This window comes from Cladophialophora bantiana, assembly GCF_000835475.1.
Source record: "Cladophialophora bantiana CBS 173.52 unplaced genomic scaffold supercont1.1, whole genome shotgun sequence".
Lineage (NCBI taxonomy): Eukaryota > Fungi > Ascomycota > Eurotiomycetes > Chaetothyriales > Herpotrichiellaceae > Cladophialophora > Cladophialophora bantiana.
Window position 1 is genome coordinate 1275818 of NW_015971575.1, and position 27344 is coordinate 1303161.

The following is a 27344-nucleotide window of genomic DNA, read 5'->3' on the forward strand; positions in this document are numbered from 1 at the left end:
TGGTGGTGGCTTCTCGAGGTCTGCATGTTTTGCCGCTCATTCCGCCGCCAGGTGACCACCCACTGACACTTCACACAGAAGCGATTAGTAGAAATGGTAGCCCGTCCTTGTCACAGGCCAGAACCTGACTTACCCACGCTCATCGAAGCCATCTAACCAGACTCAACCATCCAGCTCCTTCGCAGCCCTTCCTTCCACCGTGGGGTCCAGCGAGTACACAAGAAAGTCCATGAACTCCAACACGGCAAACCGCCAGAATACTATGGCGGCACGCACCTCGATAGTACGTGTCCGGAAATCTCGTTCTGTTCCCTTTGGTGGCGTTCTTTCGTTGTGATTCCTGGACAGGACGAAGAACTACGCTCATATGTATGGCTTGTGAAACAGGCGACCAAGCCTCCGAGCGAGGCGTCGGGCACTTTCTCAAGCTATTCTGGGAGGAGCTGAAGACGGGTCACAAGCCTGAATCGCCAAAGAAATAAAGAAACGAAGAGCGGAAGATGGCACTGAAAAAACATTGTCTGCGAATTTTTGAACGTGGAAACGGTCAACGAACTTCTCGGTTTGGAACGGTTGTGAAGTCGAGCGAAGGCGTTGGAGGCGCATACACGGCTTGCTTTTGAGATTCATTTGCTCTGATGCGCTGGATACCCTCTGTTGAACAGGTTTGCGAATGCCTCCTTTGTGAGGTTCGTTGAGTAAAATCGCAAGAGAGATATAATATCAGGTATCAGTCCACATTTGCTCTTGCGTGATTACTCTCGACATTGGCACTGTCGTTCGGATCAAGGTAAGACATCTGTACAAGACACAGGCAGCGGTGTCGGCCGATACTCAAGAGCTCTAAATGCATTAAGAAAGCCGAGGACAGATGCTACATCATCGGATAAAGATTGGGTTGGCTCATTCTCTCTCTACATGGGGGCTCGACCCTCATTCCATCCGAAAAGCAGATTTCATGCCGGACAATTTATTCTGTGTTGCTTCTCCTTCCAAACTTCACAGAGCTCATAACGAGGAACGGCGAACATGGAAATGTCTTGAAGAGTTGACTATCGAGGTTTGCCATGGTGGGTCAGTCCGAGCGGACCTCTGCGGGGTGGTTAGAGGGTTTCACTGTGCCACAATGGATGTGATGTCCTCCCTTTCTGCCCTCGACGCTTCTGAATGATTGTTGAAGTGGAGATACAACCAACCGTCGACCAACCTGTTCCCCAAAGGAACTCTGGGGCTGGTGCCATCTGTCCTGGAGATGATAAGTGATAGGAAATCCATTGATCTTTCCACGTTGCTGCCAAAGACTGTTTACCTGAGGTAGTAGAGATCTGCATCTTCGAAGATGAGTCTTGAACGGACCTGGAACTCCAAATTTCGAGTCCGCCGCTTTCATTCGCTGGCTGGGGGCTTGACAGAGATCGAGAGCACAAGTCAACCGCCGACTGCCCCGATCCGGCGGTGTGAGGGTCGACCAGATTCAGGAGTGTTGGACCACGATGGTATGTTGCTGCTGTCACGCACGTCAAACAATCCCGGGGAGGGCAGTCAGGAGATGCAGATGCCTATGGTGGGATGGAAGGCGAGACGGATTTGAAAATAGCTGGAACACAAAGCCCGCGGCCGTCCACACACTGCAGCAGAAACGGAGTTCAATCGAGAGAGACACGGCACATTATTTTTCAAACTGCCGTCATCCTTGTTGGGAACCTGCCGACTCTGTCAACGCTCTTGCTCCTTCTCCCCACACGGCCTGAGAAACAATGCCGCATCAAAAGAAAAAAAGTGAGGTGAGTAAGATCTGGGAGATTGAAAAGGCCACAGAGGTCGGCTAGAAGGAGTGTTCAGATTCCTGATCCACATACACAAGTTGCCCTACGCCATTATTGACGGTCAGCGGAGGTTGAGTTTCCCCGGTAGAGACACTGAGAGACGGGCTCGACGGTTTGTTTGTCAACCTGTGGTTGGTGAACCATTCATTTGTTAGCTTTGTGTAACAGCTCAACGTCCAACCAGTGTTGCAAATTTGAGCCGTCATTACACAATCCAACCCGCGGATCCTGGTGATGCGACTGGCACCCTCTCAACTCGCCAGAGCTTGTGGGATGTTAGGGACGCTGGTATCGTTTCCCAGATGTGCTCCACTGCATAGCTGTCAAAATTGAAGAAGCCGTATCGGACGCAAATCGGGCGTGTTTCGGAGCCCCAAATCATCGCCGGGTTCGACAGATTCGCCGGATCTGGTGTGTAGGAGTAATTGGATGTCTTTGATGGATCCCCGTGCGCCATTCGCGTCTTACTTGGGCCAAGATACACTTGGAAAACTAAAGCCAGATCGGCGCGATGTTTCTCTCAGGTCCCAAAGAGCAAAGCAGGGATGGGGTTTCTCAGGGCTGACTGCGTTACTCGGCTACTTCTGCGACCAGTGGGACACAGGTCATCTTGCTTGTAATAGAAATTGAGAGGCGCTAATAGTTCTCTGTAAGCTCGTCACCCACTCCACTCTTCGAGGTAAATCAACCTCTCGAACCTCGGGGTAGGTAGCCTCAGACAGCCGGAAAGGAAGGGAAAATGTGTGCGTCATGGGATTCTTCTCCAAATTGTCCAGAACATGTTTACGCAGATCCACTTGCACTTCTTGCGTAAAAAAATACCGCGTCTTGGGTGAGAGGCGGTAGATTCCGGATGTGTTTAGTCATTGGCGATGTGATCTGGTTCTGTTGATGGCTGGTGGCTGACTGCTTGCTTGGTCAAGGCAAAATCCTGGGGGCCAATTAGTGAACAATGCCCTTGATTGATATGCAGAGCTCCTGCACAACCGTTGTGAATCTGCATGTCCACAGTGACTAAGAAGTCATGACAGGCGCCAACCACCCTGTAACAACCTGACCGCTTGAGCAGAAGAACGCAATCTAAGAGGTGAGTATGTGGCCGATGTGGTTCACATGCCCGGTTTTGCTCCCTGTCCGTTTGTTGGGGAGGGCATCAGCAAGATCAGCTGTGCAACCATCGGTTGCATGTAGCGACCACGAAAAGGAGGAGCAGAGCGATCCTACACCCGTTAGTGGCTGGCGCTAAGACATGCAGGAGATCGTTGATCGCTCTTGGAAGGGGGCTGGGCACTGATACCCAGATTCAGAGTCCCAAGAGCAAAAAGGTCTTTCAGGATGGCCAGTGGCGAGACGCCCGACATTGCTCATCTTTACATCTTGCAGGGAGGAAAAGGCCCAAGCGCTCACAGACTTCCATTGGATTGGGCGAGATGCTCAGCTCCTCGGAACAGTTATCACTCCGTATTCTTGATGCAGGGCTGAAAATAGGCCAAAAGACTGTTGATTCTGTTAACCACTAAATTGGAGGTTGTGATGGGGTGGAGAATGCCTTACAAAAAGCCTCTCAATCTGATCGTGAATCGGACGGGTTGGACTTCGCCTGCCACGTGTTGGTGGCGTCCTGTCCGTTGCAACAATGCAAACGACAGCCGCCTGGGTCCATCACATCTGTTCGGCACATCACCGCACAACAGGTTGAACTACCTAAGGTGGACAGAAGACAGTTGACAGGAGCCAGAGCTCTCAAAGAACCGCTATAGTGGAGTGAGTTTCTTGAAGGACTTCGCTCGGTCAGGCTTCGAGGGTCTCGCTTGCGCCCCATGTCCCCGGGAGGGAGGGGGGGAGGCCATCATTTTCGCCCATTGGGCCGTCATGCAAAAACAAGGGAAAATACGAGGGTGCATTGCAGTCGTCGTGGCCAACTCCAACTTCGCATGGTCCCTGGCAACGATGTATTTCGGGGAATCTTCCCCAAGCGTGGTCTGATGCAGCTGGAACCATGTAGCCGATCAAACTCTGGGTGCCAGATGGGCAAGAGCTCTGGTGGATGGCATGCACGCTATAGCAGTCTTGGCCCTTGAAACAGCCAGAAATGTCACTGGCAGCTGTCACGGCGACAGTGCTCATCCTTCTCCTCCCTAATCCTCTTCTAACTGGTTAACCCGAGTTCGATTCGAGAGGGAGAGACACACACTCGTAGGCAGTTAGAGAAAGGCGGCGGTTTTCAATCAGGAATGTCTGCTCCACAATACGGCGGTGCCACCACACTGACAGGTTCTGGGCTCAAATGCCCCATTCAGGGAAAGGTGACACAGCATCTGGGAGCATCACAGCTCGCAGCAGCACATGCTCGATTCCAGTCACCTAGAATGCCACTTGGTAGATTCCTGAAATCTGTCAACATGCGACTTTCCAGCTTCCCCGCAAGCTGTTAGCGCCAGCGAGGCAAGCTTGATGCGAGGCAGCCACATGGTTTCTTAAGTGGCCGCCTTGAGTTGCCCCCGCGAGCTGGAGACTATCGGCGGCTTCCGTCGATGCTTCCAGCTTTCTAAGAAATGCAAGACGACGGCATCGTGTCTAAGGGTTTCTGCCCTGGACAGCAGTTGACGCTGCAGACAAACCTCTGAGTACACGGTACGTAGCGACAATGTCAAGAGGCAGCAGAATGCAGACTCCCCAATACCCGCGATGCGACATTATTTGATGGAAAGAGCCAGTCCAGATAGCCGAGGCCGATGGCGATGGCGTTGGCGAAGGCAAATCTGAAGGTTCTCCTTAGGCCAAGATGGGAATGGATACAGGAGCACCAGTGGTGAAGCGGGAACTCAGCTACTGTAAGGGAGAAGACATTTGTTGGCCTAGCGAGAGCCGGTCGGGCAACAAGACACAAAAAGAAAGTTCAATCGAGCATCGATGCTGGCGCTGCCATAAACCAATAGCGGCGAAGCGATGCAACGATGATATACATTATGACGCCAGGGAGAGGAGATCAGAAGGCGCTGATACGTCCCGACGGATCGATCTGAAAGGGAGGATTGCAAAGTCTAAGCCCCAGGGCTGCCCGACTTGATTCGATAAGCTCTCGGATTCCACGTGTAACGGATAATTGACGTTGGCGCTCAACTGGCCCGGAGTCCATTCCCATCAGCTCAACGGAACAACCTCCTCTTGCTCCTCGTGCTTGCTTTGCTGACTTGTCAGGTGTCATCCAACGTGGCCCAGACATGCTGGCTTTTGCCTCGAAGTCTATTTTGTGTAGGTCGGAGGGCTGGGGAGTCATCGGTAGCGAGGGCGGTCGGGAGCACGTCAATGCTGAAACTCTGAAGGCCAACGTTCCGTGGCCTGCGCGGCGCACGAGAACATCGAACGACTAAGTTCGAGACTGTACCTCGTACTTTTTGGTATGTCTACCTCCCGGGAGATCGCAAGAGGGCGCTGCTGTTAGTGTTATTTCCAAAGCTCAAAAGAAATTAAATGTATGGCCTTACTCAGTACGGTCACTCGGACGAGCAACTCCTGCATAGAGTTGCTCACAAAAGGTTTCGCACTTGCGCCAGAGGCGCCTCGCTTAGCTGGGGGATCAGGCCGGTGGAGTTGTCTTTTCCTGCGAGTTGGATAGAAATTCAGCCAGCGATGATGGGTAAGGGCCTAGCGAGTGGGAGGCGAGATCAATTTGGGCATGGTGGGAAGCGGCAAATTGGTGCAAGATCCAGGTTGTGTGGGTGCAGGACGAATCCAGACTTGACCAGACTCAAATTGGATTTCTTACTGTGGTTACAGGTTACACGGCATGACAAGAAATAGGTGACAGTGAAGGAACCAGAGGCACCAGAGGCATCGGGCGGAAACTGACCCGGGGACTTGGAAGCTCTGTCAGTGGGTGAATGTGCCCGTGTTGATCTCCACTGCACTAAATCAATCAATTGCTTCGAGCAGCGCAGTTACGGGCGGCAGTCGGCAACTCAACCTCGAGGTTGCTGTTCTGGGACGGCAGAGGCAAGGAGAAGAAGAGAGGGGGGACGGGCTCGGAAAGGAGGCCAACGTGCGGAAGAGAGAAAGCAGATCTGGGCTATGGGTGCCTGTATCTATGTAGCTCTGTACCTAAGCATGCGAGCATCAAGGAGCCCAGGACAATGGAACAAAGTACCTAGGGCATCTCCGGAGGTGCGGCTGCTGCTGCTCCAATGCCCCAAAACAGTCGAACGATCGGTTTCCCAGAAGGACGGGGTCTTTCGCCCCCTCTAACTGGTGAGCCTCCCTAGGCCTACGCCCTTGGCCCTAATACCTAAGCCCATTCATTCCTTAGCCGGCCAACTCTCTCCTTCCCCCTCCCCCTCCCCGCTTTTCCTCTGCCTCTTACCTACTGCATTCCAACCAGCTCCATCAACTTCCCAACTCCGACCCTTTCCCCCCATCATCCCATTATCCCAACCCAAGCATCGCAGGCCGAGACCATGATCATCCTCGGACAAGGCCTGCCCCTGTCAGCCCGTCTATCAGTCTATCAAGGAAAGGAAAAGACCCCCGGTCCGCGGGTGGCTCGCTCAAGTCAAAAGAAGGCAAGACTGTACCCAAAACACCCTCTGCCTAAGTAAAACGCCCTCTGCCTTGGAGGGCGTCACCAGTGTCAACCCACTTACGACGTATTTTTGACTCCGTGGCCCACCGCAGGCCCCTCGAGCCCTAAAGCCCTCCAGAGTTTGCTCACTGGCTGACTTTGCTGTTTGGGTCAGACTTCCAGAGAACACAACCCCCTTGTCACCTCTCTTCCTCGACTCGGCCTGCGACTCGCCAAGGGCACAAGCCCACTTTTTGGCTTTCACACACAGAACTCACACACCGAGCACCATCACCCACCAGCTGCACATCCGGATTCAAGGTTCCCACCTGCCCTCCGGCCCATGCTTAGCGCGATCTCTCGATCTTTCTCCGCCCATCTCGCTCTCTAAGACTTGCTCGTCTTCATTCTTTCCATCATCTAGCCAACCTTCGACTCCGAATTCCGTCAAAATCCCCCTCCCATCGCCCACCCAACAACTTACTCTCAACACTCAGCTCTAGCGCCTCCTCCTTCTCTGAGACCCTCTGTTGCATCTCTTGCTCTTGCACATTCGTAGTTCGGCATTATCCTCTTCGACGACCTTCCCGCCGCGGTATCGAGCAGATCTTGAGTACTCGACAGTGAGCCCGTGGAAGAGACTGCGCAGTTTGACAATTCTATCCAGCCAACACCAAGGATTGAAACTGTTCCTCAAATCGTCTTTGGTCCTGCTCGGTGCACTCAACAAGGCAAATATCAAGACGGCCGATCTACACGGCTCCTTCCACTGTTCATATCCATCTCGTTGGTGCAAACGACAACAGTATTGGCCCAAGCCCTTGCGTGACGTTGCAGCGGGCGGACTTGCAACCTCTGCGGAAGGGTACATTGGGAGCAAAACATTTTCCTTTCTGCGGTCCAACCTCATGATTCAACGTGCTGTTTTCAAACAATAGAATAACCATCATTTCTGGACCCGACATTGTATACTCGACTGCCGTCACAATGGCGACAATAGATGCCGCCCCTCGACTTAGGTAATGTCTCACCCGCAGTTGAAGACCCGTGCTTTGCTGATGTGATTATCAGAGACACGTTGCCGTCGATAAGTCATCTCGAACTGGACACGATCAGAACCGAGAGAAACGATCTCTCCAGGTATTCTCTCGGAAACGGTCTGAGCATCTCGACGGCACCCTTGGCTAGTCCCACGGCATCCATGTACTCGGCGCCCCCTCCGCCATACTCATGTGCACCGTCGACGGCAGGATCGACGACTGGTGTGTCTGGCTACATCTCTCCTCCCGAATCCACCACTCGACGCTCGACCCGGGACGAGAAGGACTCGCCTGACCTTCGCAAATCCCTGCCATCCATCCATGAGGCTTTGGGAGACAAGTCAATGCCCTTTTCAAGCTCGTCGCAGCACCAGTCTTTGCCCACGCCTTCGACGGCCGTGGGCCAGTCGTTCTCCGAAGGCCCCAAAGGCCCTATGAATCCCTTTTCCCAACCAGCACCTGGTGTGCCTGTCTTACGGGATGTGTTTTCAGCACCTCAAATGACCGCATCAACACCGACGGAAACTCAGACGGCGAACCCGCCTTTCCCTCCACCATCTGCTCCTGCGCCCGATCCTCGCCAACCAGTCTCTCAAGCCTTTGGCTATCCAGGCTCTCCAACTTCTCAGCAACAGCCGTCAAATTTTCGTTCATCTTCATTGGCGAATACTACGTTCACAAACCACAATGAGCCTGCCCCGCCGGCTAGGTCTCCCCAAACCTACGAGCCGCCACCCAGACAACAGCAACAGCAACAGCAGCAACAGCAGCAACAGCAGCAACAGCAACAGCAACAAGCGTTCCCACAATTCGGCACTCCCAGCAACTCGAATGCACCGTCTTCTACAAATGAGGTGTTCCAATTCACTGCAGGCTCGAAACCAGCGAACGAGACCCAGTACAATGAGGCCGTTAAGAGGCATTTGGAATCATTTGACGCCGAGATAGGACTCAATGAAGTTTGTTATCTCCGCCTCCTCCCTGACGTACGACGTGGCTCTGACTATGTGTCTAGATTAGTGATGGCTCTCTCCGTACCCTGGAGTTCGCCCGGACTTGGAGCCAACGATTCCACCACGGGAGTCGGTCTGGCTACGGGCATGAATTTTTACCTTCAGCAGCCGAGGTAGACGAGATGCTCCGATTTACCCATCGCTCCTATGAAATCCTCTCTTTCATACGAGAAGTGGTACTTGTCCGAGAGGCTGCCAAAGCCGAGCAGCAAGCTCGACTTGTTCGGGGCGCTCCAGTCGACGAAGAGTACCAGGCCCCGTCCGACGAATATAAAGGCGGCGCATATACAAGCGATGCGAAGAAGCGACGTGGAGTCAGTATATATCATCAGCAGTTGCGCGGCTCTAGCTGACGGGTGTTACAGAAAGCCGCGCCGCCAGGCCGCTGTCACAGCTGCAACCGAGCCGAGACGCCTGAATGGCGAAGAGGTCCAGACGGAGCACGCACATTGTGTAATGCATGTGGCCTTCACTATGCAAAACTCACGCGAAAATTAGGTATCAACAAGGCGGCAGCCATGACCGGAGCAAACCTTCGACCTAAAAACGCTGACTCCACGAGGCCGTAACGAGCTCCTGCTTCCATTTGCTGCGGCGGGGTGGAGATTGCAGGCAGAATATGGATAAAGGCGACGAATCTACTTGTTGACATGTGTGCGAAATCTCTATTAGGAGACACGTTTACGACTATGTGGTTGGATGCTCGGGCACTTTTACGACGAAACCTTGGAGGAGTTTAAGCGGCGTCTTTTGCGTTTTTTTTTTTATTTCACTGATGCTGACTGGGACAATATTGGAGCACTTATGGAAATCATGTGTTTGGCTCAACGGACTGTACAGATGAAGCCTGGAGTCGTGGAACGACCAAAAATTACCTGGGGAAAAAAGACGGCGTCACTGTGTACAGTCTTTCATGCCTTATTAGAGGCATCACGGGGAGCATGGGCGAAACCATCGTCGGGGATGGGGGTGGCCACATAGGCTTGTTCTCTCTGATACCCCGACCAATGCCTTATTATAGGCATGCGGAGCATTCTGGCTCCGTGAAAATATGTTTTACGATATTGTTATTGCTTAGTGGCAAGGCGGGCTTGCCGGGGGAGGGTGGGTTGGATGGTGGATGGCGAGTGATGGATCAGAATAGTTGTATGGGCAGAGACTGGGGGAAGGTTTCGGGTTGTGGCTGTTTCGAGGTCTGGCTTGACACTTTCCACGGTCGACGGAAGTGCAGACGAAGAGAAAATGAGCTGATCCTCAAGCAGGCCCATGATCTCCCTCGGACCTCTGGTTTGACGGCGGCCACTGTCGGGAAAGGTTTCTCAGGGCCATGATTACTACACGCACACACACGGTACGAAATATTCAAGCAAGGGTCGCAACCAAAAAAACAACAGAGACTATTGTCAATCAATACCAGCAGCCGCAGGGCTCAACTTGACTGTGTTCTATTTCGTTTCCTGGTGTTTGGCTTTCTGTCATGACAGGCTTTGAAGCTACACACCTCGAGCATGCCCCTAGGTCCTTTTAGCACACATCGATTCCCCGATCAGGCGGACAAAGAAGCCTAGCAGCCTGCGAGACACCTGGGCGTAGCGTGGATGTATTCGCTGACCTGGTTGAGGCAGCCAGAGAGACCGAGACCTCTGGTGCCTTTGGCCGCTCACGTGTTCGGTACTCAGTCTGTACTTGGTATGTACGAGGACTTTTGCCTGCCGGCATTTTCCTAGCGACCAAGAGTCAGACGCCACCAGACAACTGCTAGATCACTGGATCGAGATCTAGCACTAACACAGCCAGACATTTTTGCTGTACAGAACCCACTTGCCCCCAAGACTGGGTTGGAGAGCGGCCAGAGAGACGTCGTTCGTTTCGAGCCAAGGACTCGTTTTCTCGCATCAGAAGGGGGCAAAAGTTAAGCAAGAGGACTCGAGTCAGCACTGTCTTGCCAGAGTCACACCACTTGATGGGGTCGTAAAGCCAATAGATGGTACGATCCAGTCAAAAAGTTCAGGAAGCCAGCAAAAGCCAGCAAGCCATCCGGGACGCAGGCTCCGGAGGAATCTTGCCTGGTCTCTGAACTAGCTTCCAAGTTGGCCGGCGATAGACACAAGGGACGCGAACTAAGATACTCGAATATGCAGCCCGGACGGTTTTCGAGCTGCGAGCCACCGTTTTGGGCGATTCCGCCTAGCCCATCCAACAGCGGTTGCCCACTGCCTGGAAGGGGGCGTGTTTTGGGTTTGAGCCCAAACGGAGTCACGCTGCTAGCTAGCATCCAGGTTTTCAGAGTTGCGACAGGATTTGCTGGTCATGATCGGCACATGCTTTTTGGGATAGTCGCATGGTCCACGTCTACCGCGACCCAGGGTAAGGGGAGGCAAGGGAGTCTAGTGGCCCAGTCGACAGGGTAATCGACTTTGCACCCCTACATCGCCAAACCAGGATCGGCGCTTGCTTGCCCCGCTTACCCTGTTTCTGATCTGCAAGCCATCTTCCATTTGACTTTGGTCTGTGCATGATCCATGGCATCGACCAGCGTTTCAGTTGGTTGGCTCCGAGGGACATCACGCAAAATTGTGCGAGTACCTACAAGTATGCACCAGAGAAGCTTCACGTGGGGGATCCCAAACGGAACGCCTCGGGACTTTCCAACTGCCATGACATGAGCCACGGTCATCGGGCACCTAACACTGTGGCTGGGATGCGTTTCCGTCTACTGCACGCACGTGCTGATTGTTTTCGCGAGGGATAGCAGCGAAAGCACTGTTTCAGAAAGAGACAGACACGCGGCCGAGGGAAGCACAACAGATGGGCGATTCATGCTGCCACTTCGCCATGGAGTCTTCCATTTCTAGGAGCCAAACTGATGTGCAACAAGACCAGACGCCGCACTTGGAGAAGGGCTGCTGATGGGTGTTGTGCGCTGGGGACTGACAACTAATGACACCAATGAGCAGGGGGGTATTGGAGCTCTCCCTACCAGGTACTTGGTACAAGTTCAATATACATAGGTACACCTCCGTTCTGATCTGCTGCGACGGTGACTGCAGGAGGGAAGGCGAGATCTCCCGGAGTAATCCGCTACCATCCGCATCTGCTTCTGGCCCCGGCAAGATCCCAGATCCGTGCATTCCAGGGATACCATGAGAAGGACGAGATATCAGAGATTGTCGCGGAGCAGATCACGGCGCCCAACATCAACTCCGAGCTTCCGAGTAGAGGCCGAATGTCTCCAAGGGTGGAGAGCAGGGCTGGTTGCTAAAGCTCGAATCATTTACTCCGTGTTGTGCCACGGAGCAGAGGGCCGCCCTCTCCTGCCGTTTTCTGTTCTCGTCGATTTACATCATTGGATGTGAACATACACGGAGGACCTCGTAAGTGGTCGACTAACAAGTACTTCCAGAGACTCTATGGGAGCCGGGATTCCAGAGTGGAAAGTGGACAGGCGTTGATGGATGAATGCGGTTCCCAAGTCCCTGTCCTCGGTAGGTAAGTCCCCAACCTCCCTCGTCTCCCCACCGTCCCATATTACGTCAGAGAGCGCAGCTACGTGCCAGGCTGCCAGCGCCTGCGCCAGGGGCTTCAACTTCCACCTTCCAAAAGTGCCGGCCTCATCCATCTCTGCCATCACCCAAGCAACAACCCTTCTCTTTCGTCAAAAGGCAACCACCTCCTGTTCTCATAACGATCCTTTTGTGCAGGACCAGCACGATTCCGGCCAATGGACGGCAAAACACGAGAAACGCGTGCTCTGAAGCGGTTCTGTTGCCGCCCTTGTATCCCTCACCAAGCCTTCTGGAGCACCCACTACCCGGTAACACGGACAAGAGGTCACACATCCATCATCCAAAGCTTCGGGCTTTGTGGCGTGGCCTGGACCAGGCGATGGATCCTTCCGGACGGCGCCAACGCCAAACTCCTTCTGGCTCAAACGGCCAACGCCTGCCGCCCCAAAACCAAGGGGGCCAAGTCACAACGGTTGATAACCCTTTTAAGCGGCCACTGTCGCGTCTACCTGATTTTCGCCCTCGACAACGCACCCGCCCACCCCCTGGACCTGGTCTCTCGCAGTTTGGCCAGCGGCCTATTACTTGATGTAGGAGTCTCCCAGTGATCGCGAGTCACCAGGCCCATGATCGTAGCGCTTGGCATTAAAGGCGGGCCCTTCAAAGCTCCGCGTTGCATCACATGGTTTCCACAAGAACACATACCTCTCAAGATGGATCCAAATTCACTCGTCTGGGCACCAGGAAAATGTGAAACCTACAAGTGCAGGCGAAAAGCTTCAAATTCAATCACCTTCGTATCGGTATCTGGGTTCAGTCTGCTAAAAGCTTGGATCATGGCCCGGAAAAGAGTCAGGCCACTACGACTCCACTCCAGGGAATATTATGGAGACGACGCAAGGTTCCCCGAAACCGGGGCTTTCCATATCTTGTCCAGAGCTAACCGGGTAGGTAAGTACATACGTTGCTGATTGAGAACTCCTAGCCGTTAACCGGATCGGATGGATGTGACAAGTCTAACGAGCAGTGTTCAACTTTGTCAAGTCCCACTTTCCGTGAACCTAACAAGAGAGAGGATGGTCCTCTTCCGCCCGGATGCTCGCCTCCATGACCGCTTCAACCTTATCCTTCCCCTGATACCCGCATCAACACGATTTCGGTTAGGCGTGATCGAAGATCGCTCTCTTCGACTTGCATGCTCGATTCAACTTGTCGTTCACTGTGCTGTGGCGCCATAACCGAGATGAGATATGGAGATGCGTGTGAAGCGACATCCCAATGTCTCAAAGATGGCGTACCTACAAAGGTACAGGAGGTACAATCAGTTGCGACGCAGGCGACGATATTCCTCTCGAACCGACATGCGTGGTAAGAGGTACTCTTCACGGCTAGTCCACCTATTTCTGGTCTTTTAGGTGGACACGCGTCGGACAGGAAAGCCTGAAACTCCAGCAGTACAATAAACTCGTCTCAGTGTCTCCGTCGAGCTCGGGGGCCTTTTTCTGGGCCCTGCAAACAACCCCATCTTAACGAAGTTAGCTAAGTATGAGAGGCCAATCGCTTTTGTCGCGCCCAACGAATCGCATAGCACGGACCCTATTCCTAAAATGTGGATTGAGCAAAGCCATTGGGTCAGTTCACAGGACATGCTGGAAAGTTTCGCTGGGCCGCGGCCTTTGCCAGTTCCCGACTTACTCGTACAAGTACATCAAAGCATTGAGAACATCTCCTCCCAAAGCCCTCGTTCGGTTTCATCTTCTGTACCGGAAAGATTGCCAGAAATATCAGTGCGGCAGCGTTCGGCTAGCCGCTATACTTCTTTACGTTGGCGCTGGAAGTAGACCGGACTTCATAACATCGCTAATCGTTGATTAGACTACTGAACAGGCTTGCTGAGGTCTAAATTGGGGTTCCATTTCTCAAATCCCGGAGACGCTGACGGAGCATTGCCCTCGAATTGTCATTGTCAGATATCCACTTCTCTTGCTACGAGTCCATGTGATCAGCCAGACTGTTTCACGCTGACAACATGCGGTGGATTCAGAGGCGCTAAAACGTCATCGACAGTTCGGTCATTAAGCCCATGGATCGAGACCGTTCACGCGTCTACGCGTCACCAGACGCCAATGCTATCTTTTGGCAGATTTTCTTGGGCTCTGATATCGAGTTTTGATACCTGCATGAGAGCGAGTTGAGTAGGGGCATATTTCGACTTACAGTATGTGGAGGACATTCCCGGAAAGATGGATCTAAGACAGGACGAACCTTCTGAATCGATCGCCATCCGCCCACTTCCACTTTCGGTTGGCTTTGGTTCCAACCGTGATCTTCCAAAGTATGCTCGTCTGCGCACGGGCGACTAAAATGCTGTTCCCAAGGCTAGCAGGTATTCGAGTCAAGGTGGACGTTGCAAGAGAACGGATACCGACGATACTGTCAGGGGTCCAACTATGACATGGATGCTGCACCGTTGGGCGTCTCTGTATCGATCACTAAAGCATGCGGCCGGTGGGCCATCTGGGATCTGCTAGAAGTATCCCCATTACAAAACCTTGGTTGCGCTGGTTTCGAGGCCAGAGCAGTGTCCAAGGGTGTGCCCTCGCAGCACTGGATTTCAGCAGTCTATCTCACCAGATACGAAGCCACTGTCTCTATACCCCAATTCGTGTCACATTATCCGCAACACCACAGAGGGCCAGATAAAGGGAAGAACGTGCCCCGGGCGCTGTTGCGCAACAATCATGGGGATTTCCGGTTGGCTTGTCCCCCCTCTTCGAAGCGACTGGCTCTGCGTGAAGTGAGATTATGCGGTCCTTGAATTTGACGAATCAAGGCGATCAGATGCCCAAAACTGCAGACCCGGCACTTGGGGTTTTCTTTTGCAACAGATGAGTTGTCAAATGCTGATCGAACTTGACCTCGACTCTGATGGATCCTTATTCAGTAAGTCTCCAGCAGCGGCAAAGGCAGGGAGATTACTAGCAGTGACATTCATGATTGCCTCGAAGCCTTGCGATCCGGGCAGGACCGCGGAGTGATCAGTTCAGTCTTGGAATATCTGCTGATCTTGGGAGCTCGAGTTGGCCATGGCAAGGGATCTACTATTGCCATCAGGGAATGACCCTTCAGCCGGGCTATCCCCACGTCAGTGGTTGGTGACTGGCCCGCAGAGCACGAGTACCATTGCGTCTCCCATCCGTTCTCACGCCGTTCTCTGTCCGGCCACAAAGGCTCCCATTGACTGGTCACGTCCTCGACGTTGTGCCTCTGCCACTAGATATTTTGCACACACCCTGAGAGATCTTCCACTCCTTGTGTTTTGAGGATCTCGCCGGTCTCCTTGCGGAACGAGGACTCGTGCGCCTCGAACTCTTGTCGCAAGGCATGGGTGACGAGCTGTTGCCTTAACAATGCGCCGGGGTTTGGTGCCAGTAGATTCGGATTGTCAATCCAAGTGGCAGAGAGTCGACGAGCAAGTTGGAAGTTCAACTCGGCGTCGCATTGCGCCGGTAAGTCCACTAGAAAGATGCCGTTTAAGGTGTGGTCAATGCATCCACTCGGCTGCGGTGCAGAATCCTCTTTGCATTCTCCTACATGCCTCCTACGCACCAGTGCCGGCCCCATCAATTTGCAGAGGCTTGAAACCATTTATGGGGGACAACATAAACATTCACAATCGAAATTGTCGTCATTCTTTTCGACGAGGGAGACGGACGTCACCCTGTTCTTGTTGTGACAAAAGCTGTGCTGCGCCCATGGCTTGTGGCAGACGCTTTGCTACCATCATCATCTTCTGAATGGAAGAGGTTCCTCCAGGCAACTGCGAGTGGCTTCACCTGTTGGGTCCGGTATTCTGGTTTGAAGTATTTACACTAATGTAGAAGATGTCTGGCTTGGCATGTACCGAGTAGCTTTGTCGGGGTGTTTATTCAGCCCCTGTTGTTTTGCACATACCTGAAATGGAAGAGGGGCAAAGAGGGAAGGAGAAGGGCGGGTTGAATATGCAAGGCTACGAGGCGATGTAGCCTGTCCAGCCGCTTGGCACAGCTCGGGGGACTCCGATCGGCAAAGACCAGGCGAGCAGGGCAAGTCCAGGGTGAGTGCGTCATTCTATAAATCGGAGACCTTACCAATTGTGGTCCGGGAATCGGATCCTTCATTGTCACCTTGCGATAAGTTGATAATGCAACCTCGGGGGCGGTGTACCCAACCCTGGCAGTGGAAAATGAAGGTCATTGAGCCTCGAGATGACTCATGTGGTCAGGTAAGAAGAACCGTGATAGAAAGAACACACAATCCCCCCGACCTCGGCAATGACCCGCGACGGTGAAGCAGGAAGTCGACAAGATGGTCACCACAAGCACAAGCGACCAGATGGAAGCAGCATCGGCAGTCGCGGTCAACAATATGTCGGTCACGTCGCTCGTCGAGGCCAACGGCACATCGTCAGCGTCAATGCTGTTGCTGCCTCGAATCACGGCGTCGAATTCCCCAGAATATCGCCATCGGCTCGCCGAGATCACGTCGCGCGCGACTCTCAGCGACCCATTGAATATTGTCTTCCAGCAAGAAAAGACGGGCAGGGCGACGACTGTGACGCCAGACCTCCTCTACGTCGGCGCCAAAAGACGCATTGAAACCAAGGTCGCCGCCGGAGCGACGGTGGTAGAGGCAGCCAACTTTGCCGCCGTGGCATGCTGGGAGCCTCCATCTTCCAACCAGCCACCGTTCACGGAGGCCCAGTTTGCAGAGATGGCACGGGAGAGGCCCGTCTTTGCACAGTTTGCGCGAGACATTCAGGAGGCGAAACTGGCTTGTCTGGGCGCCCACCAGCCATATTGGACGCTCTCGTTGATGGCGCGGGATCCCGAGCGCAAGGACAAGGGCGCGGTCAGAGCCGTCATCGAACCATACGTCAAGCGAGCCAAGCAGGAGAAGTTGCCGCTCTGGCTGGTGGCAGGGAACCCGAGGGCGCGGGACGTCTATGCGTATTTTGGGTTCCGGGTCGTCAAGGTCATCTGGTCGTATCCCAGGGAGAGGAACGACGGCGACGAGGGCGTGTCGACGTGGTGCATGGTCTGCAACTGGCCGGTGGAGTAGGGCGGTGTTGGGATTGTTGACGTGGGAAGTGTACATGTGCGTCGTAGTGCCGAGTAGAAATTAGCGAGCCTATTTCCTTGTCCATGTTGATTTCGAGGACGAGGGACATAGGATTGTGATGGCCAGCGAGATGGCTTTTCTGACGCAACGGATTACTAAGCAGGATGGAGCAGGAGGGAGGCCCTGCTCGCCTGCTTGTCGCCTGTCAGCGAGCCAGTCGGTGCCCTGGAAGCCTGCCACCGACCTGCCCAGTGCCAAATTGTGCGGGGGGAGACACCAAGGGCTTCCATCCACCTAATTCCTATCCAGAACATCAAACAGCAATGGCCCTTTTTCCCCGTCGACCTTCAAATCGCCTGACCTCCTAATCCCTAGCTGAAGAGTTTTCCACGTCCTCCTATCCCCTTCCTCCCCTCCTCTCCAGGCACATCCTCCCGCACTTCTCCAGCGGGAAATTCTCCTGAGAGTTCCTGCTGAAACCAAGGACGACCCACCATTTGCGCGCCTCAGCTTTCTCCTGCCTCATCTGACACCTCCCCGGTCGATCAGGGTGGAAGCCCAAAGTTGAACGCCTTTGCTCTTGTCGAACATACAATGTGAGCTTCCCTTATAGTCTGAAACGTCCCGACAGAGGTTTGCCATGGGTCAGGAAGCCGCAGAAGCCTCGGCTGCAAGTGGCTCTACTCCCACCGACCGTGTTGTCAAGAAGAGAGCTTCGCAAGCCTGCCACCACTGCAGAACCCGCAAGGTGAAGTGCGACCTGGTCAAATCTGGCGTCCCCTGCCACAACTGCTCCTCGGACGGAATTGAATGCATCATCCTCGAGTCGAGGCGCAGCAGGAAGTATCGTCTTCAGAAGCGCCAGTCGAGTCGCCCCGTTGCGCTTCCCACCATCTCCCAGGCACAGCCAAAATCGGCCTCGGAGCCTTCGCCGGCGATCCTGCAACTCCCGAGTGGTTCGAACGATGCAGGTCCAGCCCTCCAAGTCTCTGTTCAGAGTCAAACAAATCATGGTAAGATCTCTCAGACGGTGGTTGCACAGTCAGCTGACACTCTAATACCCTCAGAATCCTCAGCAATGCCTCCCCTGATACCAACCAATTTTCAGATCGTGCCTGTCACTGCTCGAAACAGCAGTCTCGGTGGTGCGCAGAATCAACCCGGTGCTGCTTCTGATTGCCCGGGCCCGGGTCTCGTCATTGATTTGCCGCCCTATATTCGCCCGTCTCGCCCAGACATTCGGCACGACGACTTGGAGTTCCTGCATCGCCGTGGAGCTTTGAGCTTACCATTAGGTGAGCTTCGTGATCAGCTCATTCGATGTTTTGTGCTATACGTGCACCCTTTTATGCCAATTGTGGACCTCGAAGACTTGCTAGGTGCTCTAGACGGTAAAGATGCATCGTCCAAGATCAGCTTGGTTGTGTTTCAAGCCGTCCTGTTTTCGGGCGCTGCTTTTGTCGAGTTGTCGCTTCTCCAGGAAGCAGGCTATGAAAGTCGAAGAGCTGCGAGAGCCGACTTGTACCAAAAGGTCAAGGTGAGTAGTTGGACGTTGCACCTTGTACGGCATCGTTACTCACCTGACCCATCCAGCTACTTTACGATTTCGACTGGGATGTAGATCGGATTGCCCTGATCCAAGCGCTGCTCTTGCTGAACTACTGGTATGTGTCAGAGAACGACCAAAAAGACCCCTGGCACTGGCTTGGTGTCTGCATTTCTCTTGCAACCAGCATCGGTTTGAATCAGCCCTTCACGCATACCCAGAAGGACCCCAAAACTAGAGCTTTGTGGAGACGAATATGGTGGACTTGCGTCCATCGTGACAGAATCATTTCCATCAGCATGCGGAGACCAATGCGAATCAAGGACGAGGACATCAGACTTCCCCCTCTTAAATTAGACGACTTCGAGACCCAGCCTATCCATTCTGCCATTTTGTCTCTCAATGGCAATGCTTTTCTGGCGGATGCCTATATTAGAACCATGCTGGCTGAGATGTGTATCGCAAAAGTCAAACTGCTGCTCTTCATTGGACAGATCCTCAAACACTTTTACCACCTGCGCGGCTTTGGTGGCTCAACAGCCGAGTCCACCATGCTTTATACTCCCAAAAGATCCGAAGTCAACGGGAAGCAGTATCTGGACTTGCAACATGACCTTGACCAGTGGTATAGAGATCTTCCGCCCAGTTGTTGGCTGGTCACGAGCAGCAGCAGTAGCAGCAGCGGCATCGAATCCGATACCTCAACCGCCGATTCTCTTTTAGTCCACAGATCAGTATTAAGAATGCTCTACCTGATGGCGTCTGAAGCACTCAATCGACCTCAGTCATTGTCCAAGCCCCTGAGCGGGTCAGAGAATAGCCCAACATCAAAGGTCAAGGAAGCGGCCGAGAAGATTGCAGAAATGATAGAATCCCTGCAAGAGCGAGATCTGGTCAGATTTCTTCCACCACTGTCAGTGAGTTTTATGCTCCTCGCCCTTGCTTCCTTCCTTGTGGACATAAAAGCGAAGGGGCAAACCGTCGGAGCACTTCCAGGACACCAATTCCATATTTGTATCCGAGCGCTATTGCGCCTGCGGGAGATCTGGCCGATTGCTGACGCTGCTTGCTTTCTGATCGGACAAATGATTACCAAACATCAAGTTGGCAAGGTGTCGGCGCCCGGTGTACAACCTACGCCCATGGATGCAAGTGAAGCTCCATCAAATGTTTGGCGATCCCCTGAAATACCTCGCGGAAATCCACCTGTCATTCCTCAGTTTGAGCAGATACGTCGAGCGGAAATTGCTTTCAGTTCGACCAGTCTGAACCAGCCATCCTTTGTAACGACGCAGCCGGAAGTGGCTCCCACACCGTCACAGGGCTTCGTTATACCTTATGATTGGTCAGAAGAGGACTTCGAAGGCGACTACGGCGCTATGGTTGAGGCACACGCATTGAACATGGACCTCGCCATGCCCGACGCAGAGATTTTGGGTTTCTTTGACAGCGGCATGTTCGACTTTGAACCATCGCCCCACAATGATCAAGTTGGACAAGAGGGCTTATATGCTTCGCAACGAACGTCGGTCATTTGTGAAGCATGGAACCCAACAGCTCCTAACCAGTATATAGAGACGTTTCGTACGCCAAGGTCGATTTAAGGGTTCACGTTCGGCAGCTGGGCACGAGTTTAGCTGGACCCAATATAGCTCTGGTCGAATTCGGCAATGACGCTAGAATCGTCGCAGATATCTACAGCGGCGGTATGTGCAGCGAAGGCCTCTCAGATATTCCAAAATTCCGGTATGGACACCGCACGCAGCTGTCATTCCCCACCTTGGCCGCTGTTCGGTCCGCTACGTCCAGGGATAACAGTGCGAAACCAAAAGGAACGTTTGAATACCGCCCAAGCTTCACCACGAATCAGGCTTCTGGCATCTTACCGGCGTTAATTTCTCAACAGCGTCACAAAATGCCAATATTGGGGGATATATCTTCGAAGTGGACCCCTTGCTTCACTGCAAGCCCACAATCTGAAGACTGGCATTGCAGGTTGATTCCGATGTGGAGCAATGTGTTGGTGGGTTCGAACAAGAAATTCCCCCGGCAGGCTTGCTCTCTTTCAATCCTCTTCCGCGGATTCCACCGCAGCTTCCGAGACGGACACTTCGTTCCCGTCGCTCCTTCTCGGAATACAAGTGTCTTGAGAGTGGGCATTGCACTGCACAGTTGAGAATTCGCAGTCCTAAAATTGGATGCCACAGAAGCACTCTCATCCATCCTGCCATCCCACGAATGGAGCCGGCTGCAGCAGGCTCACGATATACTGTCCGGGCTCGAAGGGATCCAGAGTGAAGATGGAGCGATCAGGCTGACGATGTCCGCGGAAGTCTAGCTTGCGTCGAAACATTACACCTACCCATCGGCACATGCAAAGGTAAACACGAGCGCGGCAACAAAGCACAAAATTGTAAATCTTATATTGGTCGACTTCAATACTTGTTGGCATCCATAGCTACGTGTTTTCCGAGCTAACCAAAATGTTGTTCTGGACCCCCCTTTTTTGAGTATAATATATTCAAAAGCCTCGCCTCGCCTTGGTACAGTTCAGGGGTCCAGAATCCATCTCTGTCCGCTTGTTCTTGTCTGCATATTTGCATATTTAGGAACAAGCTGTATGTACGGTGTATAGTCTTGCGAGAACAAAACGAAAATATACTTGATATTATTAATAATATGGGCAGGAGGACGAAAGGGGAGCCAGTACTCCGTGGTTACATAGTTCACTGTTGGCACCATCGTCGTCATCATCACCACCACCACCACCACCACCCTGCCCGACAGAAAACAACATCAAGAAATCGACGTGTTACATGGTGCTAGAATTTCTCGTCGAGGCCGAAAAGAGTTCACGGGGAAGACAAAGAAAAAAGAAAAAAAAGTGGTCTTGTTTATTTTCCCTTGGTTCAAAACTCGTAATTGGATTTTTGTATATAGATAGGTGACTCGGTCGCTTGTTCATCGCTCATCGTTCATCGCCGTCGCCATCGCCATCGCCATCGCCATCGACGTCGTGATGGCGGGTTTAGGGTCGTGGTCAGGGTTTTGGTCAAGGGTGCTCTGCCTGCCGCCAGGTTGAGGCTCGCCTCATCTCATCTCATCTCATCCCATCCCATCCCATCCCATCCCATCCCATCCCATCCCATCCCATCCCATCGCTAGCAACTCGTCTCATCATCTTTCTCGCTTCATCTGGTCCCCCTCACGCCCGCCCGTTGGCTCACTAACCTATCTCGCATTTTTTTTCCGCGGTGCAAAAGGGAGGGTCAGTGCAAACCAGGGAGATCGGGAAGCCGACAAGGAATCCACACTGTAGGTCTAGTCAAGAAAAAGTATCGTAGTTCCGTTCTGTTTAACATCCAGAGTGAAGCCCTCTCACACGCCATCCCTTCTCTCTCTCCTCGGCAAATCGAGGCTTTCATCCATAAGACAAGCCAAAGGCACTCGCATTCCCGAAGCCGGCTCCCCGCATGTGATCCACGTGTGAGTGGCTCACTATCTCGGACCCAACTTCTCCAGCACTCGGGGCCCTTGCTCCTCCCACTCCTGCTTGGAGATCCACATATTCTCCTTGTCTGCCATGATGTTGGCCAAGACAGCACCGCCCAAAAACACCATGTGTCTCCTCCGGGGGGGATCTTCGATGCGCACCTTGAATTTGTTCAGTCGTTCCGGATTCCCGCCCAACACGCGGGTCAGCCAGAGCTGTTTGAGTTCCTTCTCCAGGCGCGAGGGGAGGCCGGGATACATGCTGCTGCCGCCAGAGAGGACAATTGCTTTGTACAGAGAAGACCGAACGTCCACGTCGGCAGATTGGATGGTGTTGAACAGGAATTCGGCAATGCCGGGTTGTTCGACGTCGACTAAATGTGGTTGGAAGAGACATTCGGGGGCTTCGAAGCGCTCGCTGCCTACGCGGATCACGCGGCCGTCTGGTAATGTGTAGGACTCGACCAGGACGGTGGTTTCTTCTGATAGACGTTGATCGAGTGTCAGGTCGTACGACACGTAGCATAGTTTCTCTTTAATTTGACGCACGGTTTCGAAGTCGGCGGTACGATTGAGGGCGTAACCTCGTCGCAGGAGGAGAGCAATCAGGTTCCGGGTTACGTCGCGGCCGGCCACGTCTAGGCGTCGAGTGAGATGGTTGAGGACTGTGGATTCGTACACGGGCACGATGTGTGTGACACCGTCGCCGGAATCGACAACCACACCTGAAGAGAGGCCTTGTGCGTAGAGGGCCAACACCGCTTGAATGGCGACGTATACCCCACCAAATCCGTAGCGCTCGAACATGACCTCGCACATCTGCTCGCGGTTCTTGAGCGGGTTCATTGGTGGCTCGGTCAGGAGGATTTTGCGGCCTCTGGGGTCTATCTTCAACTTCTCATAGAAGGTAAAGTCCCAGAGATGTTGCATGTCGTCCCACTTTTTGACGATGCCGTTTTCCATCTGTTCCTCCTTGGTCAGCCAGTGCCCAACTTCACCATGTGGAAAGTGTCTTTTGCTCGATCTCCGGAGGGTCTCTCCTCACAGGGTAACTTATTTGCAGCATCGATCTTGCAGCTGCTGCCTCGTCTCCACACATAATGTCTTTGACCACGATGTCTCCTGCCCGCTCTTCCGAACGCAGAATCGGCCGGCCGACTATGGAGGGGAATTGATACTCGGGGAAGTTCTGCGAGTTGACTGGTTAAGTTTCGGCTCCGTCTGAAAGAATGGGCAGGGCCCGTGGGCAAACGCACTTGAGCTGCATAGCCAACCTTGAGGAAACCGGTACCCCCATCGAGCACTGTGGTGCCTGTGTCAGCAGAAGGTCAATGGGAAGGTGGGTTGGGGAGGGGTCTTACCGATGGGTGGCTCGGCCATCTTGGGAGGTAGTGTGAGACCTGTGTGAGCTCAAAGGCTCGCAGCTTGCAGGATAGAAAGGGTATAGAAGAAAGAGGCGCGGGTGAAAGCAGGAACGTGGATGAGTTGTCAAGCCCGCACGCACACTTTCTACAGGCACAGGCAATCGATGTAGTATGCGCAGTTGAGGTGAAGCGGCGGCACTGTGCTCGCAGCCTACCGTAATGCCAAGAACCATCCTCGTCTCCCTAGTTGGCGTACAAACCCCTCTTGCCCCTCATACGTCAAACGGGGAGCGAGGAGAGGCGAGGCTGAGAGGTTAGCTATTCTCCTATCCTAACGAGTTCCTTGTCTGAGTATCAACAATAGATATTTAATTTTCTGGGCCGGCATACCTTCTCCAGGCGCTAGCTTCTGTTGCAGTTTATATCAACAACCGTCTGTGCCGTTAGTTGTGTTCAGTCTCGGGATCACCTTCTCCCCACAAATCCAAGTTTCTCCCAGAATGATGCTCACTGCCTTCTCGCCTACCAGCAGTGCTGTGTTCTCGGTAATAGCCCCAACATTCCCATGAACAATAGACAGATTTGCCACTTTTATGCCCTGCACGCAGGAGACGTTGAGAGCCGGAGAGTGTGCCAAAAACTAGGGGTAACCAATCACGAGTTCTCCACGGTACACCTGACGGCGTCGCTTGATTGCGCGATCTTTTCTTGTATGCCCACACCTGCTTCTTGAGGTCGACATCATGCGGATTGGTGAAGAAACCAGGGTCAAAATCGACGGGAACCTCCCAGTTGGGACCAGTGATATGTAGCTTACCGTGAGAGTCGGGGTACGTGGTGTAGGCCGCAATCGAAACATATGTTCTGCGGGGGACCAGCGCAAGGTCCTCGACATAGCTGAAGGATTGAATAATTCGTTTCATTTGTGGAATTCATGAACACTTTGCTCACCTCGAGGCTAGCGAAATTAGCATCAGAAGCCGGTGGGGGTTGTCTTTGAAGTCTGTCTCAAACATTCTGAAACGCAGAGCCAAGTGCTGCGGCTTCTGCATCAGTTGAACGGATTTTGGCAGAAACGTCGCAGCTTTTCCACCGATGAATGGCACTACCGCTCAGTATGGCTTCGTCACAAGCCTTGGTATCTCATAGAATGGCATCCATCGTCTCGTGAGGTTCCAGGTTTGAGGTAGGGTATAAAACTAGATTATAGTCTTGGTAGTCGTCCAGTGCCGGGAACGTCTGCTACGAGAGGAACGCCAGCCCGCTCCAATGTCTGCTTGCCACCAACTCCTGACTGCTTCAAGACAAGTGGAGAACCGATAGCACACAAGAGAGTACCACAAGTTTCCTCGCTCGTACGGTAGCTTTGGCGCCTGTTGCGCGGCCTGTGCCTTGCACATAATCAGGGTTCGGAGTGTGTTCGACGCATGTCGCTCTTTCATTGTCGTCGAAGAGCACGCGAACCACTCTCGTCTCACACAGCACATAGAGGTTCGGCTGCTTGCTATCTCGCAGTAGTGGATGGAGATAGCAATGAGCTGTATCTTGACGGTTCCCTTCCGGAGAACGTGCCGCATCCATCGCTCGGTACCATTGTTGGAATCCAGACCCTCCGTGTCCTGGTACTCCAGGTAGCCCACTTGGGCACAGGTTTTGATAAAATTATCCCCGGATCTTGCACATTGGTATGTAGGCGCCGTCCGAACTTGAATGGGACCGTGATAGCTGTGCGTCTTTCTGTTTTCGGCGCCATGGTATGTTTCGACCTGCAGATTAATCAGGACAAGACCCGACAGAGTCACACATCATCTCCCTTCTTCAGAAAGGGCATCAATTCATTAGCCTCTAGCCTGGGGTGTTCCAGGAATTGAAATCGCTGCGTTGGGCCCGAGTGTATCTCCATTCACCATCAACTAAGCATCCGCAAGCAGATGGAGCTGCGCCGTACAGCATCAAATTGACACTTGAGCAGCCTCCCAAGAGCCCACCGACTGGGACAATACGCTCCTTCTCACCGATCTGGGGGCCCACCTTGGCCCTGTAGAAGATCGCTGTTTTGCTCCCCGGCCGAAGATGCTCTCGGAAAAGTCCTGGGTTTAGTACATGGGGATTCTCAAATTTGTCCTGCCACCCTCGATTACCAGTATGGACAAATTTGAAACCACAGCCGCCAGATGACTGACAACGACGCAGGCTGCAGAACCACCTAATAGACTTTGCTCAGCCCAAGGCCAGATGAGGGTCGATTTAATAGAGCAGGCTCACCTTTGGCAGCGACAACGTCGATCTCGCCAAAGCCCTCTGGAAGTATGTTTGGGATCGGCATCCTCCCTACTGTACCTTCACGCTGTGCTCCGTAAGTGTCCTAGACGAAGAAGTGCCAAGGTCAACTCCATCTTGAGTGCTGACGAGAACATTCGAGCTCTTTATACTTGGGCAACACGACTGTACGACATTTCTCGCAGTGATTGATGACGTGCCGCCCCGCTTCTTCTCACCCTTGCGTAACCTGGACAGAGCTTGGACCGTGATCTTCGCCGATCGTGGCTTCAAGTTCCCCAAATTCGACTGTGGGGTAGCAGACTCTGGAGTATCGGACAAGCACGCCAGGCAAAGCATTGAGCCATGACACGCATCTTCAAGAAGGGTGAGATCTCTTGCTTCTTTGATCCGCGGCTCATCATCCGCTACGCTTGTACAACCCTCGGCAAGCTGGTGTATCGCTAATATACCTGGAATAGCAGGTCGCTTTCCGATAAGCAATTCGGTCTTTTGGACAAACCTTGCGCGAACATGGACAGTAATGATGGAAAGCTACACCTTCTCTTTATCCGTCACGGCGAGACACAGGATAACATTGATAGAATCCTTCAGGGCCTTCGAGATACCAGTCTGACGGAGAAGGGACACAGAGAAGCGCAAATTCTGGCAGACAAATTACGCGGCCAAACAATCGATGCTGTGTACCATTCGCCCCTGATTCGAATCGTTCAAACGATCCAGCCCATTCTTGCAGATCGCACAGGGGTTCAAGTCTATGCAGATCCAGATCTTACGGGACAGGCACTCGGCGAGTTCGAGGGCGGCTCGTACGACACGATTGACATGAGCAACCCAAGAAGCGCCGACGGCGGGCCGGGCGTCGAGCTCTTTGACGATTTCGTAAGACGGCTTAAACGAGCCTTTGCACGCATCGTGGGCACCGAGGCCAAGCTAGTCGGAGCGCAGGACCGGACCGTCGTGGTCGCGACGCATGGAGTGGGAATCACGTCTCTTTTCAAAACTCTGGAATGCAGTCCCTTGTGCGAGGGATTCAACCCCAAGTTGGCTGTTCGGGGTCCGGATGCGTTCGAGGTTAGATGGACAGACAGCGACGATGTTGCTCGGCTGGTAGTCTCGCAGCCGACACAGCTACCTACGAGGGACGGGTCTCTGGAATGGTCGTTAATTTCAGGTCAACCATTCCTGATAGAGGTCTGGGGTAAGAGGGAGAAGGCATTATGAGCACCTCATAGCATGTTGCCTCAAGCCAGCCGCGAAAGATGGTGGTTAGAGAAGCGGTGGACAAGAGGCGGCAAGTGCGGGAAATAACGAGGCCGGGAACCGTACACGCCGAAATCAGCTAGAGGCACCAGAGGGGCTTCCTTGGAGCTTGACGATATTACAGGTACATTTCACAACATTCATTCATGTCTACCGTCTCCAACGTTGTGAGAACCCAAGACGTGAAAGTTCAAATCAAAGGCAAATCAATCTATTGCGTATATCATCAATCATGTCTCATGGTCTCATGCAAGTTGTAGCCTGACTTTTCCTGCTTGTCCAATCCTTCCCTCGCGACTAATACTTGGAAACGCCAATGCTTCAGTCAAAATCATCGTATCGCTAAAAAGGGGAGG

General features: G+C 53.1%; 6 protein-coding genes across 6 annotated transcripts; 4 read left to right on the top strand and 2 right to left on the bottom strand.

Moving 5' to 3' along the window:
• Nucleotides 1–7371: 7371 nt before the first annotated feature.
• Nucleotides 7372–9006, top strand: Z519_00470 (uncharacterized protein; the record flags this gene model as incomplete). Its single annotated transcript, XM_016758227.1, has 4 exons — nucleotides 7372–7403; nucleotides 7456–8383; nucleotides 8440–8751; nucleotides 8803–9006. The coding sequence occupies 4 exons, from the start codon at nucleotides 7372–7374 to the stop codon at nucleotides 9004–9006; spliced, it is 1476 nt and encodes a 491-aa protein (XP_016625476.1).
• A 7284-nt stretch (nucleotides 9007–16290) lies between these two features.
• On the top strand, nucleotides 16291–17043 carry Z519_00471 (uncharacterized protein; the record flags this gene model as incomplete). The annotated part of the gene is made up of 1 exon (XM_016758228.1): nucleotides 16291–17043. One exon carries the CDS (start codon nucleotides 16291–16293, stop codon nucleotides 17041–17043), a length of 753 nt encoding a protein of 250 aa, XP_016625477.1.
• Nucleotides 17044–17683: 640 nt separating this feature from the next.
• Z519_00472 (uncharacterized protein) lies at nucleotides 17684–20193 on the top strand (the record flags this gene model as incomplete). The annotated part of the gene is made up of 2 exons (XM_016758229.1): nucleotides 17684–18580; nucleotides 18637–20193. The coding sequence occupies 2 exons, from the start codon at nucleotides 17684–17686 to the stop codon at nucleotides 20191–20193; spliced, it is 2454 nt and encodes an 817-aa protein (XP_016625478.1).
• A 1894-nt stretch (nucleotides 20194–22087) lies between these two features.
• On the bottom strand, nucleotides 22088–23461 carry Z519_00473 (uncharacterized protein; the record flags this gene model as incomplete). Its single annotated transcript, XM_016758230.1, has 4 exons — nucleotides 22088–23044; nucleotides 23127–23270; nucleotides 23338–23393; nucleotides 23443–23461. The coding sequence occupies 4 exons, from the start codon at nucleotides 23459–23461 to the stop codon at nucleotides 22088–22090; spliced, it is 1176 nt and encodes a 391-aa protein (XP_016625479.1).
• Nucleotides 23462–23888: 427 nt separating this feature from the next.
• Z519_00474 (uncharacterized protein) lies at nucleotides 23889–24368 on the bottom strand (the record flags this gene model as incomplete). Its single annotated transcript, XM_016758231.1, has 1 exon — nucleotides 23889–24368. The coding sequence occupies one exon, from the start codon at nucleotides 24366–24368 to the stop codon at nucleotides 23889–23891; it is 480 nt and encodes a 159-aa protein (XP_016625480.1).
• Nucleotides 24369–26238: 1870 nt separating this feature from the next.
• Nucleotides 26239–26949, top strand: Z519_00475 (uncharacterized protein; the record flags this gene model as incomplete). The annotated part of the gene is made up of 1 exon (XM_016758232.1): nucleotides 26239–26949. One exon carries the CDS (start codon nucleotides 26239–26241, stop codon nucleotides 26947–26949), a length of 711 nt encoding a protein of 236 aa, XP_016625481.1.
• Between the last annotated feature and the right edge of the window lie 395 nt (nucleotides 26950–27344).